Here is a 21,743-nt window from a genome sequence, read left to right as displayed (position 1 = left end):
TAGATGATTTAAAGTCAACTTCTGGCTATATTTTCACTTTTGTTGGTGCTGCTATTTCTTAGAAAAAGTGTTAATAGACTTTAATCATATCATCTACTATATATGTTGAGTTTGTCGTATGTTATGAGGCATCTTTGCAAGCTTTAGGGTTAATGAATTTGATTTTAGAGATACGACTAGTTGATTCTATTTCCTCTCCTATACTAGTCTATTGTGATAATAATATTGTTGTTTTCTTTTCAAAGAATAATGAGATTAGTAGTGCTTCTAAACATATGCAAATAAAGTATCTCACTATTAGAGACTTGGTCTAGAAAGGAGACATTGTGATAGAATATTGAAAGACCAAGTTGGTGTTTGCAGATCCTCTAACCAAAGGATTAAGTGTCATATTGTTTGATAACATGTTGTTGATATGAGCATTTTATAATCTTTTGTTCCTTTGGGTTAGTGGGAGTTTCTTATTTTATCTTTTGAGATTATATTTATATGTAATTTACTTGTTGATGTTATGAACTACTTTGTGGGCCAATACTTTTTTGATTATTGGATGTTTATGCTTTCAGTTAGGCTTTGTTATATTCTCGAGAATAATTGAATTGAAAGCATGTTGTTCATATCTTGTTGTGATCATTGTATTTTAAGTATATTTACTAAATGACAATGTGTTGGAAATTATTTTGCCAGGATCTAGATTTACTAACAAGTATGTTGGATTAACAACCTAATATGAATTCTAAAACAATGAAAATAAACACATATAAAGTTAGAAAACCGTACAGTGGGTGCAGCGGAATATTATGACTCCTTCCATTCAGATCTCTAGCCCTTGATTCCTTTCTGTAGCAGAGCATCACCAAGATCTGAACCTGGATCTTCTTTTCTCCTTCTTTGATGCAGAAATTCCATAGTATTCCATACTATGATTGAGATACCACTTGATGTGTGTGGGCACTACTCATCTCACAAGGATTTCGAAATTTTCTCTCTTTTTCTCTCTTGAATTTCGTGGCTTATGGTTCATATGATGTGCAAGAGAAGAGAACACGGGCTGCTATATATAGGGAGAAGGGAAAGCACAACTTTCCAAATAAAACAGTTTCCTTAATTACTGTGTAATCAGTCAACTGCCTTATTTAGTTTGATCCACCACTTTCCTATTTTTGCTAGGCTTTGATTAGCAATTACATGGCAATTAAAAAATAAAAATAATAATTGGGAAACACAAAGGGAGTGCTCGGCCATAGAGGGAAATGGGCCTCACTTGGATTTTGCAGTTTCCTCAATTTTATTTCTATTTCTCCAAAAATGCCATTTTTTCAATTCTAATCATTTAAATGCCAAAACTAATTATTTAATAACTAAAATAGATTATTAAATAATATTGTCATTTAAAATAACTATTAATTAGACATGCAAAGTCTCTCAATTAATAATTAAACCTAGAAACCCTTTTATTTACGATTTCATCCTTAAACTGTGAGAATTCATAAAGTAGACATAGTCTAACTTTTAGAATTATAATTGATTAATTAAAATCAATTAACTGAGTCTTACAAGCAGTATGGTCTCAACTAGTATGGGGACCATGGGTCTACATAACCGAGATTCCAATAAGTCGAACCGAATTTACCAAGTAAATTCCCTAACTTATTAATTCCTCATTGAATCCACACTTAGAACTTGGAATTGCACTCTCAGTCATATAGAAACGCTCTATATGTTCCACAATATAGACACGTCATTAGTTATCCATTGTTATAACCCTAATGTGATCAATGATCCTCTATATAGATGATTTACACTGTACAGGGATTAAATTACCGTAACACCCTACAATGTATTTTATCCTTAAAACACTTAACCCTGTATAAATGATATTTCACCTAAGTGAAATGAGATCTCCACCATTTATCTTCGTTTGGTTAAGCTCGAAGGAAATCATCCTTTACTTCTATTTGCCAAATAGAAGCTATAGATTCCATATTTATGTTAGCGCTCCCACTCAATTGCATTACCGTGTTCCCAAAATGTACGTATCACCCTGATACAAAACTAGGCTTAACTAACAAATCAAAGAACACGAGTAACACTCTTGAGATTGAGCCTAACCATATCAGGATTTCGATCATGTGATCTAGGATCAACAGTTGATATTGAATTGAATAGATATTACGGTAAATTTTAACATATCTAATCAAAGTTCAATATCGGTCCCTTCCGATGTATACTCCATACATCCGATACTGGTAAACTTTGCCAATGTCCTGGAAAGGACATAACACTTTTCCAAGGTGTAAGAATACCTATCGCTGATTATACCATGTCATTCTAAATCCAGTGTTCTGACAAATCAGGGAATAAACTATTGAAGATATAATTAAGATTATATTCCACTGTGCTGACAACACTATAATCTTTAACCAACTCATATGTTCTGGACTTAAAAAGAATTCATACATTATATACATATAATCATGAAATAAATCATGTGAACCATGCAACATAAAATGCTATTTCTGATCTTTATTAATAAGTAAATCTGATTATATGAAATGAGTTTTATTTAGGGCATAAAACCCAACACAATGATATTTTGTTGGCTTAATGTTTTAAGCAAGTTTAGTGACACTTATTTATTAAGTAGTGTATGTTTAATTTCACTGGCTTATTTATTAAGCATCACGGTATCAGTGAAATTGAGGACTGATAAGGATATTATGTTATTTTGAATTGATCACATGTTGAACATAATTCCTTACCACACTACAAGACTTATTGACCATGTCGATTTAATACTTTGGTATTTGTGATTATGAATGTCTTTTGTTGAGTTAAAAACAATATGACCGTCATAGTTCGTTATCAAAGGTTAAATTGGACCGGTATGTTGAGATGCTATCAGAGAACTATCATTTTTAAGGTGACAACAAATGTTTTCCTGTTGTTCAACCCATGAGTGGTTTTAAAACAAAATTATTTTGATATATAATACAGTATATGTATTAAAATTAATGTAGCCCAAGTGGGAGAATGTTAGACTTTTTATTTAGGCTTACATTAACTTTTATTGGTTTTATTAAAACTTGGGTTGATTGGATAGTTCTTTGTTGTGTTAGCTCATATTGTTGGTGATCACTTGTTAATGGGCTTAGCATCTGTGTGTAAAGTCTAGGTGAAGCAGATTGTGGGCTTTTCTAGTTAACTGAAGCCTTTGATGAGCAGGCCCAGTCCAACTAGGGTTATGTAGCTAAGTCCCCTCCCTAACTCTATAAATACATATTGTCTCATCACAATTGTATGTCATTTGATAATCACATAAATAAACTGCTTCTGATTTAGAGATCTAGGGAGGAAGACTTAGTTGATAGTATTGCACTATCAAATTGAAGTAATTGCTACAGATCGAATTGAAGTAATTGCTATGGATCAATCAGGTACGCATACTTAATTATTATATATTATTATTTTGTTCTATGTTACATACAATTGATCTTGGGATTTATATTAATTTTTCTAACAGATAAAGTTCTGGGATGCAGGTTAGAGAAGAAGAAAAACCAAAGAAGAAGGAAAAAGAAAAAATATATATTTTTTATAATTATTTTTTAAATTAATTTTTCCTTATTTTTTAAATTTTTAATATTTAATATTATTTTTTAATAACTAATATTACGTGAACTACTAAAAATTTGTCACGTGTACATTTGTGTACATTGTGACATGTCTACCGTGACACTTATTATAGTCTTTTGGACGGGATAAATAGCTAATAAAAAAGGGGTTTGGATAGTTTTGTCATAAAAAAAATCAATTCAAGTGGTTAATTGTAAAAAAAATATAAAGTATAGGTGGTTTCGCCTCTAAAATCTCTTATTAAGGTGTTGTTTACTTTTATTTTTTAATTTTTTAATCACAAAAAAAAAAATTATTTTTGAAAAACAAAAATGTGTTCTACAACTACTTTTGTTTTTCAATTTTAAAAATAAAAAACAAAAGTATATTCTGTAAAGTTCATTTACATATTTATTTTTTTATTTTATTTAAGTCGGATCTAGGTCTGGGGTCGAGTCCAGGTCCGGGTCAAGGGCTGGGTTTGGTGTCAAGGCTGGAGTCGGGTTTGGGTCCGGTCCAAGTCTAGTCTGAGTCCAAAATATTAATTAAAAGAAAATTATTTAAAAAATATTGAAAGTAATTTTTTTTTCAAAATTTTGTTTCTCAATTAAAAAATTAAAATGTGGAAACAATTTTATAGAATATAATTTTAAAAAATATTTTCACTTTTTTAATTTTAAAAATAAAAAACTGATTGAAAAATATTACCAAATACACAAGATAAGACTAAGTAATATGTCTAATAAATATATTATCACTTAAGACATGGATCATATTTTATAGAAAGGAAATTTGAAATTCTATACTTACATATACCTAATATTTTTTTTCCTAAACTAATACTTTTCTACATTGAAAATATATGACCACTTTTTCAAAACCCCAAAAATACCCCTCTCAAAAACTCTTTTTTTTTTTTCAATTTTTCTGGGCTTTTAAGGGGTCGGGTCCGATGGGGCCCGATGCCTATCTGATGGGGGCATTTTTTTGGGTTTTTAAAGTCGGGTCTGATGGGCCCCATGCCAAATTTTTGGGTCCGATGGGTTTTTTTGGGTTTTTGCAGTCGGGGCCCGATGGTCGCAATGCCCCGTCCGATGGGCTCGATGCCCGTCCGATGGGGTCCGATGGGCCCATCGGACCTTCTTCTTCTCCGGTGGGATTTCGGCCGGCGTGCATGCGTGGGTTCGTGGGTGGTGCTTTGGGTCTCCGTCGGCGTCTCTGTGGAAGTGGTGCGGCTGTGGGTCTCTGTCGGACTTGTGTCGGTCGGAGGTGGGGCTCGACTCGTGGTGGGGGTGGGGGGTTCGGTTCGTGCGAAGTGGGCAGAGAGAGAGTTGCTAGAGAGATAGAGGAAGAGAGAGAGTTGGGGTGTTGTTATGTGAGGGTTATTTTTGGGTTTTTGATAAAAGTGTCATATATTTTTTATTTTGAAATATATTGGTTTAAGCATAAAAAATATTTATACATTTTAAATATTATTGTTAATATACTTATTTTGGATTGCAGTTTCGTTCACTCTTCTATACTATTTCATCCAATTAAATAAGACTATACGTTATACATGTTGGAAGATATTTTACCAGGAACTTAGATCTACTCACAAGTATGTTGATTTAACAACCTAAATATGAACTTCTAAAACGATGGAAAATTAAACACATAAAAGTATCAGAAATCTTACATTGGGTGCAGCGGAATATATGTCTCCTCCCACTCAGATCGCTAACCCTTGATTCCTTTCTGTCGCAGAGTATAATCAAGATCTGAGCCTGATAGTCCTTCTTTGTTGTTTCTGAATTCTACACAGCCTTCCTCACTATGATTGAGGTATTACTTGATGTGTGTGGGCACTACTCTATCACTCATAGATTTCGAAACAGAGAGAGAGAGAGAGAGAGAGAGAGAGAGAGAGAGAGAGAGAGAGAGAGAGGGTGGCGGCTCAGAGAGTTTTTGAGTGAGAAAATTCTGTCAGAATAGTGTGTGTTCAAAAACTGAAGCCTTTACCTTCTATTTATAGAAGACCACCTAGGGCTATGGTTGAATTAATTGACATTTAAAAAATTGAAAAATCAATGTGAAAAGGGAAGCATAGTGGCCGGCCTAGGCATTGTGGAAACAAGGCTTGCCACTTTTCCTACATTGATAGTTTCCTGTTTTGTCAAAAACTGCCAATTCCTTTGTTCAACCACATAAATGTCAAATCTAATTATTTAATAATTAAAATTAATTATCAAATAATTTATTGTCATTTATTTATTAATAATAAAACTAATTAAAGTTTCCTAATTAATAAATATGCCCTTCAAAATCTCTATTTACTATTTTGCCCTTAATAAGTGATAAATTCTCAAATAGACACAGTCTAACTTGAGAATTATAATTGATTAATTAAAATCAATTAAATGAGTCTTACAAGTAATATTATCTCAACTAGTGGGGGGACCATGGGTCTATATATCCGAGCTTCCAATAAGCAGATCTAGAATTTACTACTTAAATTCACTGACTTATTAATTTTTCGTTGAATCCATGCATAGAACTTAGAATTGCACTCTCAGTATATAGAATGCTCTATATGTTCCACCATATAGACACATCATTAGTTATCCATTGCTATAATCCTAATGTGATCAATGATCCTCTATATGGATCATTTACACTGTAAAGGGACTTAATTACCGTAACACCCTACAATGTATTTTATCCTTAAAACACTTAACCCTGTATAAATGATATTTCAGCTAAGTGAAATGAGTACTCCACCATTTATCTCGTTTGGTTAAGCTCGAAGGAAATCACCCTTTGCTTACTATTCGCCAGATAGAAGCTATAGATTCCATATTTATGTTAGCGCTCCCACTCAATCGCACTACCGTGTTCCCAAAATGTACGTATCACCCTGACCCAAAAGTAGGCTTAACTAACAAATCAAAGAACACGAATAACACTCTTGAGATTGAGCCTAACCATATCAGGATTTCGATCATGTGACCTAGGATCAACTTAGTGATATTGAATTGAATGATATTACGGTAAGTTTTATAAATCTATTTCAAAGTTCAATATCGGTCCATTCCAATGCATACTCCATGCATCCAACATGAGCTTTACTTTAACCAATGTTCTGGAAAGAACATAGCATTTCTCCAAATGCAAGTAAACTCTGTTGTAGATTGTCATATCAGTAAAACCCAGTGTTCTGATAAATCTAGGAATCCTTTATTCACATAGTCATGTTTACTTTCCACTGTGTTGACAACACAATAAACATGATCAAGTATGTGAAAGGGGTTTGGATGAATTTATAAATCAAACAGACAAACAATTGATTAAGTGAACCAAAACATACACAAATGAATGAAAAATACTTCTGTTAATTTATTGATATTGAATAATCTGGATTACATTGAAATAGAGTTTTATTTAGGGCATAAAATAGTGGTTTTTTTTTTTTTTTTGTATTTTTACGAAATTCTACATAGAAATCCCTATTGCAACTAGCGCTGCAACCTTAATTGCAACAAAAAATTGTATAGAAACCCCTATTGCAATTAACGCTGCAACTACTTTAGAAACTCAAACCGTAAATTTGAAAAAAAAAAGTTAAAAAAATATTTAGTAAATGGGGTAATTCCCCATATTTTTTATATATTTGAAAAAATATTTCTATTATTATTTTAGAATTATTACATGAAAAATATAAATTGACACTTTATTTACAAAATTACTTTCATAAAATATTATATTAATAGGAAACTAGAAAGAAAAGGGGAAATTTGAAAAACTATACATTAAAAACCCTAATATTTTATGCTTAAACCAATACATTTCAAAATAAAAAAATATATGACACTTTTATCAAAAATACAAAAATAACCCTCACATAACAACATCCAACTCTCTCTCTTCCTCTATCTCTCTGGCAACTCTCTCTCTGCCCACTTCGGACGAACCGAACCCCCACCACCCACCACGAGTCGAGCCCCACCTCCGATCGACACCAGTCCGACGAAGACCCACAGCCGCACCACTCTGACCGAGACGCAGATGGAGACCCAATGCACCATCCACGAACCCAACCCACGCCCATCTCGACCGAACCCACGCACGCACGCACGCACGCCGGCCGAACACCACCGGAGAAGAAGAAGGTCCAATGCCGCGCAAAAATTTCAATTTTTTTGGGGTTTTTAAGGTTGGGTCCGATGGGCCCATCGGACCCCATCGGACGGGCATCGGGCCCCATTGGACCCGACCCCTTAAAAGTCCAGAAAAATTCAAAAAAAAAAAAGAGTTTTTGAGAGGGGTATTTTCGGAGTTTTAGAAAAGTGGTCATATATTTTTAATGTAGAAAAGTATTAGTTTAGGAAAAAAAGGTATATGTAAGTACAGAATTTCAAATTGTTGAGATGGCCGAGTTGGTATAAGGCGCCAGATTAAGCTTTGGTCCTAAAGAGCGTGGGTTCAAATCCTACTCTCAAAAAAATAAGATTTTATTCTACGACTTCATTTTTCAAGTCATCTTTTATTATTGCTGTAGTTTTTTTTTTTTTTTGGTATTATTGCTGTAGTGAAAACTTGCTGAAGTAAAATGAACATTGCTTTTGTTTTTAATTTCTTTTAAGCAAAGAGTTATTATATGCAGAGCAAATCTTGGGTTGGACTAAACTGGCTTGGCTTATAAGGGAAAAAGATCAAGTGATGGAAAAAGACTATTTTGATCTCAAATGTATCCATATATATATATATATATATATATATATATATAAAGGAGAAGTATAAGGCGGGTGACGTGGCGCTCTAATATTTCTCTAATTAGTCTTATTTATTCTCTCCTTAACTCTCTTATTTTTTGAATTTTTTATTAGCTTCATAAATATTTATTTATCTATTTTCTTATATTTCTTTTCTGTTTTTTTAATTATTAATTTATACAAATAATATTGTAGAGATGACTGATGATGTGGCAAATTACAATGAAACCTAATTTTCTTTTTTTTTTTTCGTAATTTTTCTGATAATTATTCTTTTTAAAAAAATTAAACCCCACAAATCACGAAACTTAAATTTTCCTAATTGAGATTTTTTTTACTCGCTTGTCTTCTTTTAGTTTTCTTTACTTCCTTTTTCCTGTGATTCTCTATTCTCTTCGATCTTAGGCTTCAGGTAACGATCTCTTCCTCTCCCTTAATATCTCCCTTAATCTCTGAAAGTTTCACATTGACAATATAGTATGACAATCTCTTTTTTGATTTTAGTTGTGTTGGCTTAGATTGAGTCTTAAATCTCATCTAATTTTTTTTGTATAAAGTTGATTTATTTTCTTTCTTAATTAGGTTTTATAAAAAGTAAACTGTATTTTGGGATGTCTTATGTAATTATCTTAATTTGAAGATTTTTTTTAAATTAATCTCTTACGTTATTTTCTCTCAAATTTACTTATGTATATATATATTGATTTTAACAAGGTTGTTCACCAAAAATCTAATCTGAGTTTGTACAGGTTTTTTGTATTTTTGCAGAGTGTGTTAAAGATAAATTATTGGTCGAGTAGGAAAAGACTGTGAAAAAGGCTTAGTTTTTGATTCAGTTATTTAATTTTTTTCGGATTTAATCTCTGGAGTGGATTTTCAATTTACTCTCTAAAATGAGTTTTGGGTTTAATCTCTGAAAGTTTAACAATGACAATATGACTATCTCTAATGATTTGATTTTAATTGTGTTGGTTTGGATTGAGTCTTAAATCTCACGAATTGAATCTCTGAAATTAGTTTTGGCTTAATCTTTAAAATGGTATTTTGGTCTTTTGAAAATGCAGCTTTGGTTACTATTTTTTATGTTTGGTATTCTTCTTCTTCTACTGTTACCAATTTGTAAAATTTTGATTTTAATTTTATATTTTTTAGATCTGTAGAATAGCATGGGTTCTCGACCTAATACTGACACTTTCTAATTGGAAAGGATGATCGAAGAGGGTAAAACATTTTAGCAATTGGGACTAATGGGAAAATTCTACTGTTTCTATTTCAAAAGTAGTGTGAGTGTTCTTTGTATTATTATTATGAGAAGATGGAAAGCTTACTATAACCATGTGTAGTTATTAGAGATGATGATATTCTGCCATTGAAAAATGATTTTCATATGAGAATGTTGTTTTGTTTAGTGTTGTCATTAATCTTAATTAAGTTTAATTTTTTTTTTTTTTTTGTCTTCTGCCTTAATTTGAACTTAACAATTTTTGATTGTTTGGTTGGTGAAAAAGTGATTCTTGACGCTGTGAGTGTATGTCGTTATATTGATGCAGAGATTATTTTGTAAAGAAGTACTCTTTTATAATGTATCATTACTCTACATGTTAAATAATGAAGTTCATTGGCATATCAATTTATTTTGTTTCATAAATTTATAAATTTTGTTTAGATCAAGTCAAACTAAAAAATGACAAAAAGCTTCACATAATGATTATTTGTTTAAAAAGTAGATATATTTTTAAAATCAACTTTCTTGGATCATTGAACTAAATTGTCTTACAACACTGACAATATATATAAATAATTAAACAATTATAATTTTTATTTTCTCTTTAAGTTAAAATTTTGAGTTTCTATGTTATATTTGTGAGATTTTTGAAAAAATATGAATTTTTGATGAATTATTTTCTTTTGTAGTATTATTTGTTTGTGTGACAAACTAAATTATAATAGATTTTCATAATTGGTAATAATGTTTTTTCAGAAATTAGACATTGCTATAATCAAGGCCACAAATCATGAAAACACCCTACAATAGAAAATCACATTAAAGGTAAATCTCTCACTTTTTTTTTCTAGCCACTAAGTTTTGTTTATTGATAGATATTTTATTCTATATTTTATTATTTGTCTATTGTTATGGTTGGATTTGAGTGAACTCTTCAATCTTGGTTTTATTTTATTAAATAATAAGACAAAAAATTGAATTACACCACTAATTTTATTCTCTTTTACTAGGAGAAAACATGAAAATGAGCAGTTGACTTCCACATAAAACATGGAAAAGAGATTGAAGGATGAAGTGGTGCAGGTTGGCTTAAGTAGCCAGATAAGAGGGCAAAGAAAAAGAAAAAGGGAATGTCTAAGTAGAGTTTCTTAGAGTGCGTAGAATGTCATTGATGTATATTTGGCTATAACACAGTTTTGCTAGAAAGGAGAGAAATTAGTTTTTGATAATTGATATAATTTTTTTACTGTAGGTAGCTCAAAACTCTTTTGTAGGTGAAAAAGATAAATTTTAAACTCTTTTTCTTAGAACTTTCTTTTTTATTTTGAAAATATGTGATTAGTGATGAAATGTTATTAATTTATCAACTGCAGCATGTAAAATTTTGTAACTGTGTATTAAAATTTGATGTGAATTTTAGTTTGTTATTTTTAAAATTTTATTCTGAATTCTAAACTATTTTACAATTTAGTATATGTTTTTTTTTTTTCATATAAGAATTTGTTATTGAGGGAGAAGAGGGAGGATGTCAGAAGGTGGTATAGAGAAGAGTTTTATAAAAATATTTGAAGCAATTTAGTAGACATGCTACTACACTTTTATTGGCAAAAGTAAAAAGTGATTACAATGTATTAATATTTTTTTCTTTGTTAGTGCTATGTAATAGTGTTACAATCTAAATTATAATGAGTACTCATCATTGAGTAACACATATATGCAGAAATTAGACATTATTTTTGTGAAGATTGCATTGTAAAATTTCTAATAAACTTGATTTATTCATAGATCTATTATAAGTTATTTTTATTTTGTATTATAGAATCATAAATCCAATAAAAATTATTTTCATTTTGTATTATAGAATCTTAATGGAAACTTAGTTAAAAAGACTCATTCTATTTTTTTATTTTTTTTTTTTGAGTTATGATTATTCTTGAAGTAAAGTGTTATGGTTTATGAGTACCATTTTGAGCTTCATATCTATTTTTCTATCACTACATGTTATTATTGCTTTATTATTTTATCACATTGCTATTTTATTATATAACTATAGTTATCGAAAGTTTATTATATAACTATATGTGATTCAATCTTATATTTTATCTAGGTTAATTCAATTATAAAATTTATTTTATTTAATTTCATATTTGCTTTTTTTTTAATATATTTGTTTGTAGATTGGCTGCATTAGTACTAATTATCTATGTAAATATTATCAATTGTTAAATTAAGAAGACCATCAATCAAAATTTTGGAACATTAATAAGAAATAATAGTACAATCAATTTCATGGAACCATTTGCTTAGTTTAAATTATACCCTTCTATTGATATTTTACTTTAATTAATTACAGTAAATGGTCACAAATTAATAATACCATTCTTATTATATATTATATTTATAGTATAGATTATGTCTATTTTAAAAAATTCCAAATAATAGTAACAAATGGTACTTACTACCTATAAATCTTAGACATACTATCTCTTCAAGGTTATAGTTATTGTTCATTTGTATCTATACTAATCACAAGTTAGATAAATTTATCATTAAGATTATGTTACAAAATTAAAGCTAAACAATAATTTTTTTCTCGAATTTTAACGTGTATTAAATTATGTTCTTTAACTTTTTAAGTCGTTGAAATTTTTTCCGAACTATTAAAATTGTTAGATTTAAAACTTTCATCTAATTTTACTAACAAAAATTTGAATATAAAGTATGATATTTACATATATATATATACTAGAAGAAAGTTACGTGCGAGGCACGTGTACTTAGTTTTATGCTAGGTATTTTGTATTTTATTTAAAAATAATACGATAAATAATTGAAGAAAAAAATATTAGTAGTTATTATTAAAGATTATTTTTACATATATTTAATTAATCTAAATAATAGTATTGTAAATTAAAAGTAAATCTTAATCTAACTGTAAATTATTTTTAAATTAATTCAAAAATAAACTAAATAATATTAATGTTCGAATAATAAAACGAACACAACTTAAAATTATGTCAAATATAAAAAATATTAAAAAAAATCTCTAAATTGTTATAATTAAATATATCTTAAAATTGTAAAAAAAAAAAAAGAAGAACAAGGATACTCGGTTGGGTTTTAACAAATTCTTAAATTTGAAATGTTTTTTTAATAAAAAAAATAAACCAACAATCTAATAAATTGAAATTGAATATCAAATAGGCACGATAAACTTTTTTGAATATTTAGTTTTTCGGAATATGATATGATTTAGCCGATATAAAGAATAGTTTTTTTTTTTTTTTTTTTTGAGAAAAGATCACTATTATTATAAATCAACAGTCATTTACGATATAAAGAATAGTTAATTGATTATTTTTTGTTACAACTGCAAATATCTAAATTTAAAAAAAAAAATTACCATTTTTTTAATTAAACAATTTTATTAAATGAAAAAGAGCCTAAATTAAATATCATAATCAATTATCATGCCTATAGAACAAACCACTTAATATACAATCAATTATCATGCCTTCCCCTTCTTCAAAAAAATGACTATCTCATCCTCCATAAAATATCAATTTAAAGGAATTCTTCATTTAAGCTATTTTGGAGATGCAATTAACTGATTTCAAGCTGTGACATAGGTAAAAGATACAAAAATATAAACAAATAATTAGATAAATAAAAAGAAAGAAAGAAATGAGCCTAGTTATGATGAATAAAAAGACCTTCCCAAATCAGAATATAACAAGTATAACCTCATTTGCACAATACAACAAAAAAAGCTAAGATTGTCCCATTGAACAAGTAGAAGACAAAAAGACTTCAAATCATTATAAAATAAAAAATCAATGCATACATAGTAACACCCTACAAGGAGCAAACAATTAAAGAACACCTCCTGCAAGTCATTTTCTCCTAATTGTACTTTGGAGCATTTGTCTACATACCTCCAGTAGTATATTTATGGAGCTGAATCATATGGCTCTTGAATTTAATATTACCACGAAACCAGATACTCTCAAGGCGCCGCTCATCCTCATGAGTCGATGTCTTAGGCCCGGCTCCACGAGAAAGAGTGTGGAAATCTGGAACCGGGAGGTAGAAGTGTTCAGCTGCGGCAACGTCAATGGAGAAGAAATCAGGGGCAGCGGCTGTTTCGAATCCTGATAATAATGCAATTACATGATAAAAAGGAAATCGAGATATTAGACCAACCAACTTGATGAGATATAAATTAATTTAAAAGTTGATGAGAAATAACAAAGCTATAATTTATGATTTTAATATTAGAATATTTCTAATTAAGGAAATAAAATAATATTATTGATTCTGATAAATGAATATTTTATATTCATTGAATCTGGACATAATCAATTACGTAATATTCTATATATGGTCAGATTTCTATATTCATTACCTGATTTGATTTCCTGAATTAATTGTCAAAATATTCTGACAATTAATGTGGCACAGATACTGATGGAGTATCTCACCTATAAATATAGGGTCTCGGTCCCCGAGCTCCTCACTCATTCTGTTCATAACAGCAAATTCCATCTAAAGAGAGTTGAGAGAGCGAGGAAGCCCGATTACCCATGGTAGTCAATTTCCTTTGCAGATCAAAGCTTATGTGGGTTTGAAGCTCAAGATTCAATGGCTGGAGGTATTTCGATCCTTAAGTTATATAGTGTATATATTTGTTTAATTCCGCATTTTATATACACATACATATATTTCAGTTTAAACATATAAATTGTCTAACAGTTGGTATCAGAGCGGATTATATATCTCTGTCTTGATTTAGTTTGAGTTTAATATGTATATACGTATATACGGTGTTCATATATATATATATATTATATATTTATTTTCGGGTTCGTATATACATTCATATTATATATATACATTTTCATACGTATATACTTATATACATTCAGTTTATATATATTCATATTCATATACAGTTTATACATATATATATAGATATTTTCTTCATTTCATTAGGTATATATATTGTATATATATATATATATGTTCATATATTCATTATATCATATTGTTTATATACCTAAATGCTATATATAAATATATACATATATACATTTCATGATTATATATATACGTACGGTACATTATTTTATTTTCTGTATATATATATATGTATATATGTATATATGTTTATAGGGACCGGATTTCGTCCCGTTACTGTACGGACACGGATTTCAATCCGTGATGTACTGTAACCGTCGGATGGGTAGTTAATTTGATCCAACGGTTGGGGTTCATGTAGGGGTTCATGTAGGGGTAATTAGGTATGAAAAAATGGCTACCGGTTACTTTTTTTGAAATTTAAATTTATTAAAAATGGAAAAGTGAAAAGTGACATCCATCCATCAATCAAGTCTAATCAACCGTCGTACTCCTCCACTCCTCCACTTCTTCACTTTCATTTTCTTTTATTGTTCTATTTATCATTCGTTTTTCCATTTTCGTCTCTGCTAGGGCAAAGTTCTTCCTCTTCCATTTTCTTTTCATTTTCCATTTTGTTTTTCCATTTTCTATTTTCGTTTGAGGTAGTAAAACCCATATTGTACATTGTGGTGACTGTGGTGTACATTACTCGAAGTGCCATTGTTGGAGTTGTTAGAGGGGGGTGTCGACGGTGAGTTATACATTACTCCGTTCTACTTTACATACATTTTCTTATTGACAGAAAAAAAAAATATATTTTTGAAGGGAATGTGGTGTTTTTCCATTTTCGTGTACTTAATAGTTTCATTTTGTCTCAGGTGTCGACGGTGAGGTGCTGAAGGGAGTTTGCATTTCTTTGTTGAGGTATTTCTTTGTCTCTCTCTCTATCTCTCTGTCTCTGGTTCTGTGTTTAAGGGAGTTTGCATTTCTTTCTCTGTCTCCCCCCGTGCATGTGTTGTGGTTCTTAGTGTGGAATGTACTGTGTGTTATGAGTTTTTTGTTTTAGTTATTTATGAATATGTGATTTGGTATTTTGATTGAGTTTGTTGCAATAAAGAGTTGCATTGTTTAAATTGAATTAGTTGCATTGTACTATAATTTAGGGGTTTTGATTTGGGTATTTTGATGTATGTATTTTTGGAATGTGTTAGTTGATTCGGTTGGATTTTAAATATTTGGGAATATGATAAATGGAGATTTTTTGAGCAATATGACAAAAAAATAATGCATGAGTTCTATAATATTAGGCTGGATGGTCTTTTAGTGATCTTATGATTGTGGAAATGATTTGGCTTTATTTGTTGTTTTTGGGATAAAATATGAAATCATCAAATATTGGTAAGTATGGTACCGATTTTAGAGGCACTATACTCATTGCAATGACAACTTTATTGATAACGAGCATAATGTCATACAATTTAAAGATCGTAATAGAAGTAGGAGATTAATATAAATAGGAGATATTATGAAACCAAACAATTTGTATCAAACAAAACAAGTTGTGTATTGAACTAAAAACTTAACACACATAAATTAGGAATACTATTAAAAATTCGGATAACAATAACTGAAAAAAAGTATCTGTTTAAAATTTTTGCAACCCCATCAAAGCTTAATGTGCATACTTGAGGGTATTGTAATCCAGCCTCGGTCTTACAAGTTCCTTGTCAATTATTTTTTTCTTTTTCATGAGTGTACAGATCAAACTCCTAAACACCTTCAATTGACCTTCGCATTGCCTATAAACACAAATTTTGTATAATCTTTTGGGCCATACAAAAATCCTTAGTAAATGCTTGTCCTTTTTCAATTACAAATTTTGTATAATCCTTTGGCCATACAAGAAACTATATTTTACAACTTGTAAGAAAGATGTGATTCGAATTCAGTTTAGTGGCTTGAGAGGATCAAATTCTAGGTTGCTACTTGTATTTATAAAACAAAATACTTTGACAACTTTCTTTCTTAGATCTTTGTAGAGAATGGGGAAGTTTTCTGTACTAATTATGCTTCTTCTTTTTTTTGTGCCTTTACTGCATTTTGCATAAGTTTGGTACTGTACTTTGTTGGTGTTTTGTGTCCACGGATTTCCTCCACCATGAGTGAGAGGTCTCAATATATTTGGGAGGAGGTCACCCGTGGACATGTGAACCTTTTTGTCTCTTTTCCAAAAAATTAGAAATTGTTGTAATCTTTTTGACCATTGGCAAACTTCATGCTTAATTGAGGCCCTAAGAACCTCAAGATCTAGAGTTCCAAGATTTAATTGAGAAGGTCAATAATTTTTTCTAAATTTTATGTTACATATGTTGGCATCATTGTATGTTAAAAGTGAATACTGTATAACTGACTTTACTGTGATGTTATTGTAATAGTATAGTATGTAAGGAAAATATGCTTACTTGTTGCGAAGGGAGACTAACAAGTTACAGAATCCATTATTTAGGCATATTGGTACATTGTACTTAACAGTTTCCATATAGTACATTTAACAAATAGACTATAGTACATATAATGATAGTATGTTATATAGGAAGAGATGCTTACCTGTTATTGTACACATATAGGAAATTAAGTGTCGGGATGTCATGAATACACTGAAATGTTAGACGATTGCATGAATTATTCAAAGTCTTTGTCTTCCAATATTTTAGTGTTTTGAATGTTTGTTAATTTAAGTTATTTTGTCTTGTGTAATAGGTTTATAAAATGGTATTTAAACGGAAGAGGGGGGCTGCTGCAGACAAAAAGGATGCAGCAGAGATAAAGAAGAAGGATCCGAAGGAAGCTTGGCCGAAGTACTAGTGAGTTATTTGTGGCAGTTATTTTAGTGGTAATATTTTTTGGTTTTGAAAATAATATTTATAATTCCATTCCTTTCTTTAATTGATGCAGCCAAGCCAATTTCTATGCTTATGCTGATGCACACAAAGAGAAACCTAAAGCAGATGTGAGTGACTTGGACTGTGTTATGGATCTTTTATTTTTTATCTTTGATTTAGCGTACTTTTGTTAATAATCGAGTCTTAATATTGCAGGTGCTTCGTAGTTTTAAGGAGCAATTCAAGCTTCTTAGCGATGAAGAGATTGAGAATTGGGCTGCATACGAAGTCGAGGCTTCCCCCTCCAAGGTTGGTGGTAGAGGGAAAGGGAAGAAGGTGAAGGAGACATTATCTGCTGAGCCAGGGATTGACAACAACGAAGGTGTGGGGGACGTTCAAGTTTCTGGTCGTTGCTCATTCGAGCGTTTGGGGAGAATAGTCCCACTGCTCAACGAGGCTCAAAAAGAAATGGTGAGAAATGCCGGTTTCTCAACATTTTTAAGGGAGGATGCCCCGTACATAGACGCTAAGATAGTTAGTTGGCTGATCGATCACGTGGATCCAACCACTTCTCGGCTGGAGATATTTGGAAGAACAATCCAACTATCCTCCAAGCTGTTTGAGGATGTCATGGGAATCCGGGATGGCGGAGAACCCGTGGCAACCGAAAGTGAGCGTGACCTGGTTGAGTTTGACGTCCTCTTCAAGGCCAAGGACTATAGGTATTCCCTGACTTTGCTGGAGAATGAGCTCAGGGAAACCAGCGACAGTGACTACCTGTTTCTCATTAAGTTTCTCCTTGTCTGTATTGAACCGTGTTCGGGCCGCCGAAGAATGGTACCGAGGTCGCACTAGCTACATGCATTCTTTAGTTGACATAAGGTCAATTAAGAAGAAGAATTGGGCGACATATGGGATATCGATATCTAATGAGCTCTCTACACCGGTACAAGACGAAGAACACCAAAATGTCTCCGGTTGCACGATATTTTTACAGGTAAGTTTTCGAATTATTGTGATGGTAGTAATTTTATTCTCTCGTGTACTGGTGTGGTAATATATGTATGCACTTTTGTTTGGTGGCAGCTTGTATATTTGACGCACGTAGACTGGACAGCTACTCACGTGGACCGAACTGTGGCTCCAATTGACTTTTGGACCACAAAACACTGCAAGTCAGTGTACAAGTGGATTCGAGACCAGGGTGGTCACACAAGTGGAAAGGTACATTTAGTACTTCAATTTTCTAATGCGTTAGAATTTTATTTGAGAGATATGCTAACTAGTTTTTTTGGTGTACTAAGCAGGTGAAGTTGACTAACACGTATGTGTTACTGCCAAGTTTTGAATCCGCTGCAGTTGGGCAACCCACAAATGACGCAATATACAAAGCTGTGTGTGAGTTGAAAGATGAGGTCTTCCGGCTTGATTTGAAGGTGAGCGGCCGCAAAAGAGCCGTGCGAAGGTACTCTCCACTTACCTTGGGAAGGGGACTATGAAAGAAGTGTTGGAGATACCTGAGACGAGCAAAGTTCAGCGCTCGCTTTCGTTCAACGGGGAGACCGAGAAGAAGGATGACGTGGGTGTCGAGGAAAAGGATGGTGAAGGGACGAAGGATGACGTGGGTGTCGAGGAAAAGGATGGTGAAGGGACGAAGGATGACGTGGGTGTCGAGGAAAAGGATGGTGAAGGGACGAAGGATCAATTGGAAGAGGATGTTGATGATGTAGAGAGTGTCCCTTCACTTAATCTATCAGAAGAGAAGGTCGTTGTTCCAACTAAGGTGGTTGTTTCTGATGATTCGTTTGAGGTTATGAACTTTTGGGGAGAAGATCTCTCCGCTATTGTAAAAGAGGAAGTTGAGCAGACAGTGAAGGATGATTTTGATGATGCTGCGTTCGAAAGATTCAAAGAATCTGGAGGGAAGGTGATTGGTCCGTTCACTGTGAAGAAGGGTTACTCAAATCAACAGTACGAGTTGTTCCGTTACATTTTCTCTAGCGCCAATGATCCGAGGTAATCTCATGTGTCATGATTACTGTGTACGTAGTTGATATTAGTACATTCGTTTCGTTGTTGATTATTTGTTTGGTATTTCAGTGAAGTGTTAGCCCATTTTGGGAAGGTTGAGGTCGAGCGGATGTATTTCAAATGCATGAAACCGGAGACCGATATATCAAATGTTGTACGTAGAAGTTGGCATTTGGGTGCTTTGAAATTTGTAGTTCATTATTTTAGTTAATGCCATTTACAAATTGTATGAATGACAACATAACGGATATTGTTTGTGTAAATGTCAGGTCATTGATTGCTTTGCTCAAATCATGAATTTTCGAGAGAAGAAGCGCAACGGCATTGGAAGTAAGAGAACTTGGTTTATGCCCACCGGAATTTCGGTATGAAATTTGATATTTAAAAGTGGACATGAATCTTTTGTATTTGTGCTGTAAACTCTGTTAAATCTATGTTTTTATTTAAAATGTAATCTATTATGTGTGCTTATTGTGCAGAGCAAGTTACTTGGAAGAACGATGACTGTGGAGAGGATGGCGAAGGAGCAAGAGTGGTCCACTCTTTATTACGATGCAGATTTGAGTTTATGTCACACTGTAATTTGCATTTTCTTGAAACTTTTGTGTTGAATCAAATGTGTGTAGTTCAATTTTCCAATGACGTTGTTTGTTTTACTTTGTCGCAGATGGTGGTACCCCTACTGGATACCGATAGTGCTCCGCACTGGTTTGCGGCGAATGTGAGCATGGTTAATACAACAGTGGAAATTAGGGACTCGTTGTCTTCTGCAATGCATAAGAGGTCACGTCGGAGCACCTGCGTAGAGATGGTATGCACGTGTGTACACGGTTTGCCGTTTTATTAGTGTAATTGCACTAATCTCAACTGTGATTGTTTTAATTTTTTTGCAGCTCCAGACTTTGGACCAATTGTTTGCCCCTGTCAAGCCAGGAGACCTGAATTTCAGCGAGTTTGTAATTATTTCTTCAAGCAAGGACTACCCACAATAACAAAATGGCCATGATTGTGGAATGTTTGTAATGAAGTACATGGAATCACTGTTCGAGGAAAATGAAATATTGGAAGAGGTAATGTAATGTTGATTTCTTTAGTTTAAGTTTTCATCCAGTTAACTAACTGTTTATATTGTGAAAATTGAGTTGTCAATCTATTTTTTGATGGATTTGTTTCTATGGATTTGGTTGTCATGTGTATTACTGAATTGGTTTCCTAATGTACAATGCAGTTTGATCCTATTGAAGCCAGACTGGATTGTGTTGGGAAAATTGTCACCCACGAGAGTAACAAGGCTAAACATGCTGTGATGGAGGGAGTTAAGAAGCAATTTGGATTGAGCAAAACCAAAGTTCTTCCATCAACATCTACAACTATACCATTACGTAGCCATCAAGGTCTCCTCGAGACCCCCGATTCAGCACAGCGAAGGCCAGGTCCGAAAACATGTGGACTGGCAAGAGCAAGTCCCCGAAAACACGTCATTCTAAAAGGCTGGCCATAAGTAACAAGTAGTATATTACAATGGTTACAAAAGTTACTTTATTTATATATTTACTATGTTCAGTACAATGGTTACAAAAGTTAGGTTTTAGGTCGTAAATTATATTTAGTCAGTCATGTTATATACTTGCATCATACTACTGTTAGGTGATTTGGAATTGCACTAATGTTGGTGATTTTATAATTTACTATAGGGTAAGACTTGTGGTAGTTTTTAGAATTTGGTGGAACTGATTATTATTATTGTATGGTCATTATTACTATTATTGTGAATATTATTTCGGTTGTTATACTTTGCCATTACTATTAGGTTTTGGATTTTTTTTTACCATAACAATATGTGAAGTACATTATTCTGAAAATGAAACTAACCAATTTTACATTCCTTTTCGCACTATCTGTTTTAGTCCAATGATGTCCATAGCCAAAATAATAATAATACTTATACTTATGTACTTTCCCATTATTATTGTGAATATTATTACTGTTGTTATATTTTGCCAGTACTATTAGGTTTTGGATAGTGAAGTACATTATTTTCAAAATGAAATTGACCAATTTTACTCGAATTATGTCCAAAATAATAAAAATACCTACACTTATGTACGCAGGCATTAATTCTGGCCTTGGACATAAATTTGGATCAAAAAGAGTAAGTACAGTACAATTATGAGAAATAATAACTCTGTCACACAATTTCCTTTGTAACAATTTTACCACTTCTAAATAATGTAATTAAAGGCTATAAAAAAAAACTGTTTTGTAAAAATGCAGTGTATAGAACATCAACCTTTACAACAATTATATGGATACCTCCAACATATTAAAAATTATAAACAA

General features: G+C 31.8%; 3 protein-coding genes and 1 long non-coding RNA gene across 5 annotated transcripts in view; 3 read left to right on the top strand and 1 right to left on the bottom strand.

Annotated features, from left to right (window-relative positions):
* Positions 1-13,268: 13,268 nt before the first annotated feature.
* The window catches only part of LOC133030171 (uncharacterized), a 29,972-nt gene continuing 21,497 nt past the window's right edge, over positions 13,269-21,743 (bottom strand). Inside the window, exon 2 of the long non-coding RNA XR_009684023.1 lies at positions 13,269-13,742. This is a non-coding gene — a long non-coding RNA (uncharacterized LOC133030171). The remainder of the gene's footprint in view (positions 13,743-21,743) is intronic.
* LOC115715759 (uncharacterized) lies at positions 16,242-18,227 on the top strand. The gene is made up of 3 exons (XM_061102296.1): positions 16,242-17,354; positions 17,446-17,500; positions 17,589-18,227. Exons 1-3 carry the CDS (start codon positions 17,260-17,262, stop codon positions 18,225-18,227), a joined length of 789 nt encoding a protein of 262 aa, XP_060958279.1. The 5' UTR covers positions 16,242-17,259.
* Positions 18,847-19,774, top strand: LOC133029926 (uncharacterized). The gene is made up of 3 exons (XM_061101911.1): positions 18,847-19,388; positions 19,473-19,557; positions 19,673-19,774. The coding sequence occupies exons 1-3, from the start codon at positions 18,868-18,870 to the stop codon at positions 19,772-19,774; spliced, it is 708 nt and encodes a 235-aa protein (XP_060957894.1). The 5' UTR covers positions 18,847-18,867.
* Positions 19,568-20,776, top strand: LOC133030170 (uncharacterized). 2 transcript variants are annotated; one of them, XR_009684022.1, is made up of 3 exons: positions 19,568-20,214; positions 20,297-20,473; positions 20,632-20,776. XR_009684022.1 is itself a non-coding variant. In XM_061102438.1 (2 exons), the coding sequence occupies exons 1-2, from the start codon at positions 19,864-19,866 to the stop codon at positions 20,393-20,395; spliced, it is 450 nt and encodes a 149-aa protein (XP_060958421.1). In that variant the 5' UTR covers positions 19,568-19,863; the 3' UTR covers positions 20,396-20,776. The 2 variants fall into 2 exon arrangements, 1 of the variants encoding a protein (XP_060958421.1); XM_061102438.1 differs by having other exon boundaries at positions 20,297-20,776.

The sequence above is a fragment of the Cannabis sativa genome, chromosome 8 (genome assembly GCF_029168945.1).
Source record: "Cannabis sativa cultivar Pink pepper isolate KNU-18-1 chromosome 8, ASM2916894v1, whole genome shotgun sequence".
Taxonomy (NCBI): Eukaryota; Viridiplantae; Streptophyta; class Magnoliopsida; order Rosales; family Cannabaceae; genus Cannabis; species Cannabis sativa.
The sequence above is the reverse complement of the archived record's forward strand: the minus strand, read 5'-3'. Positions and strand labels throughout refer to the sequence as shown.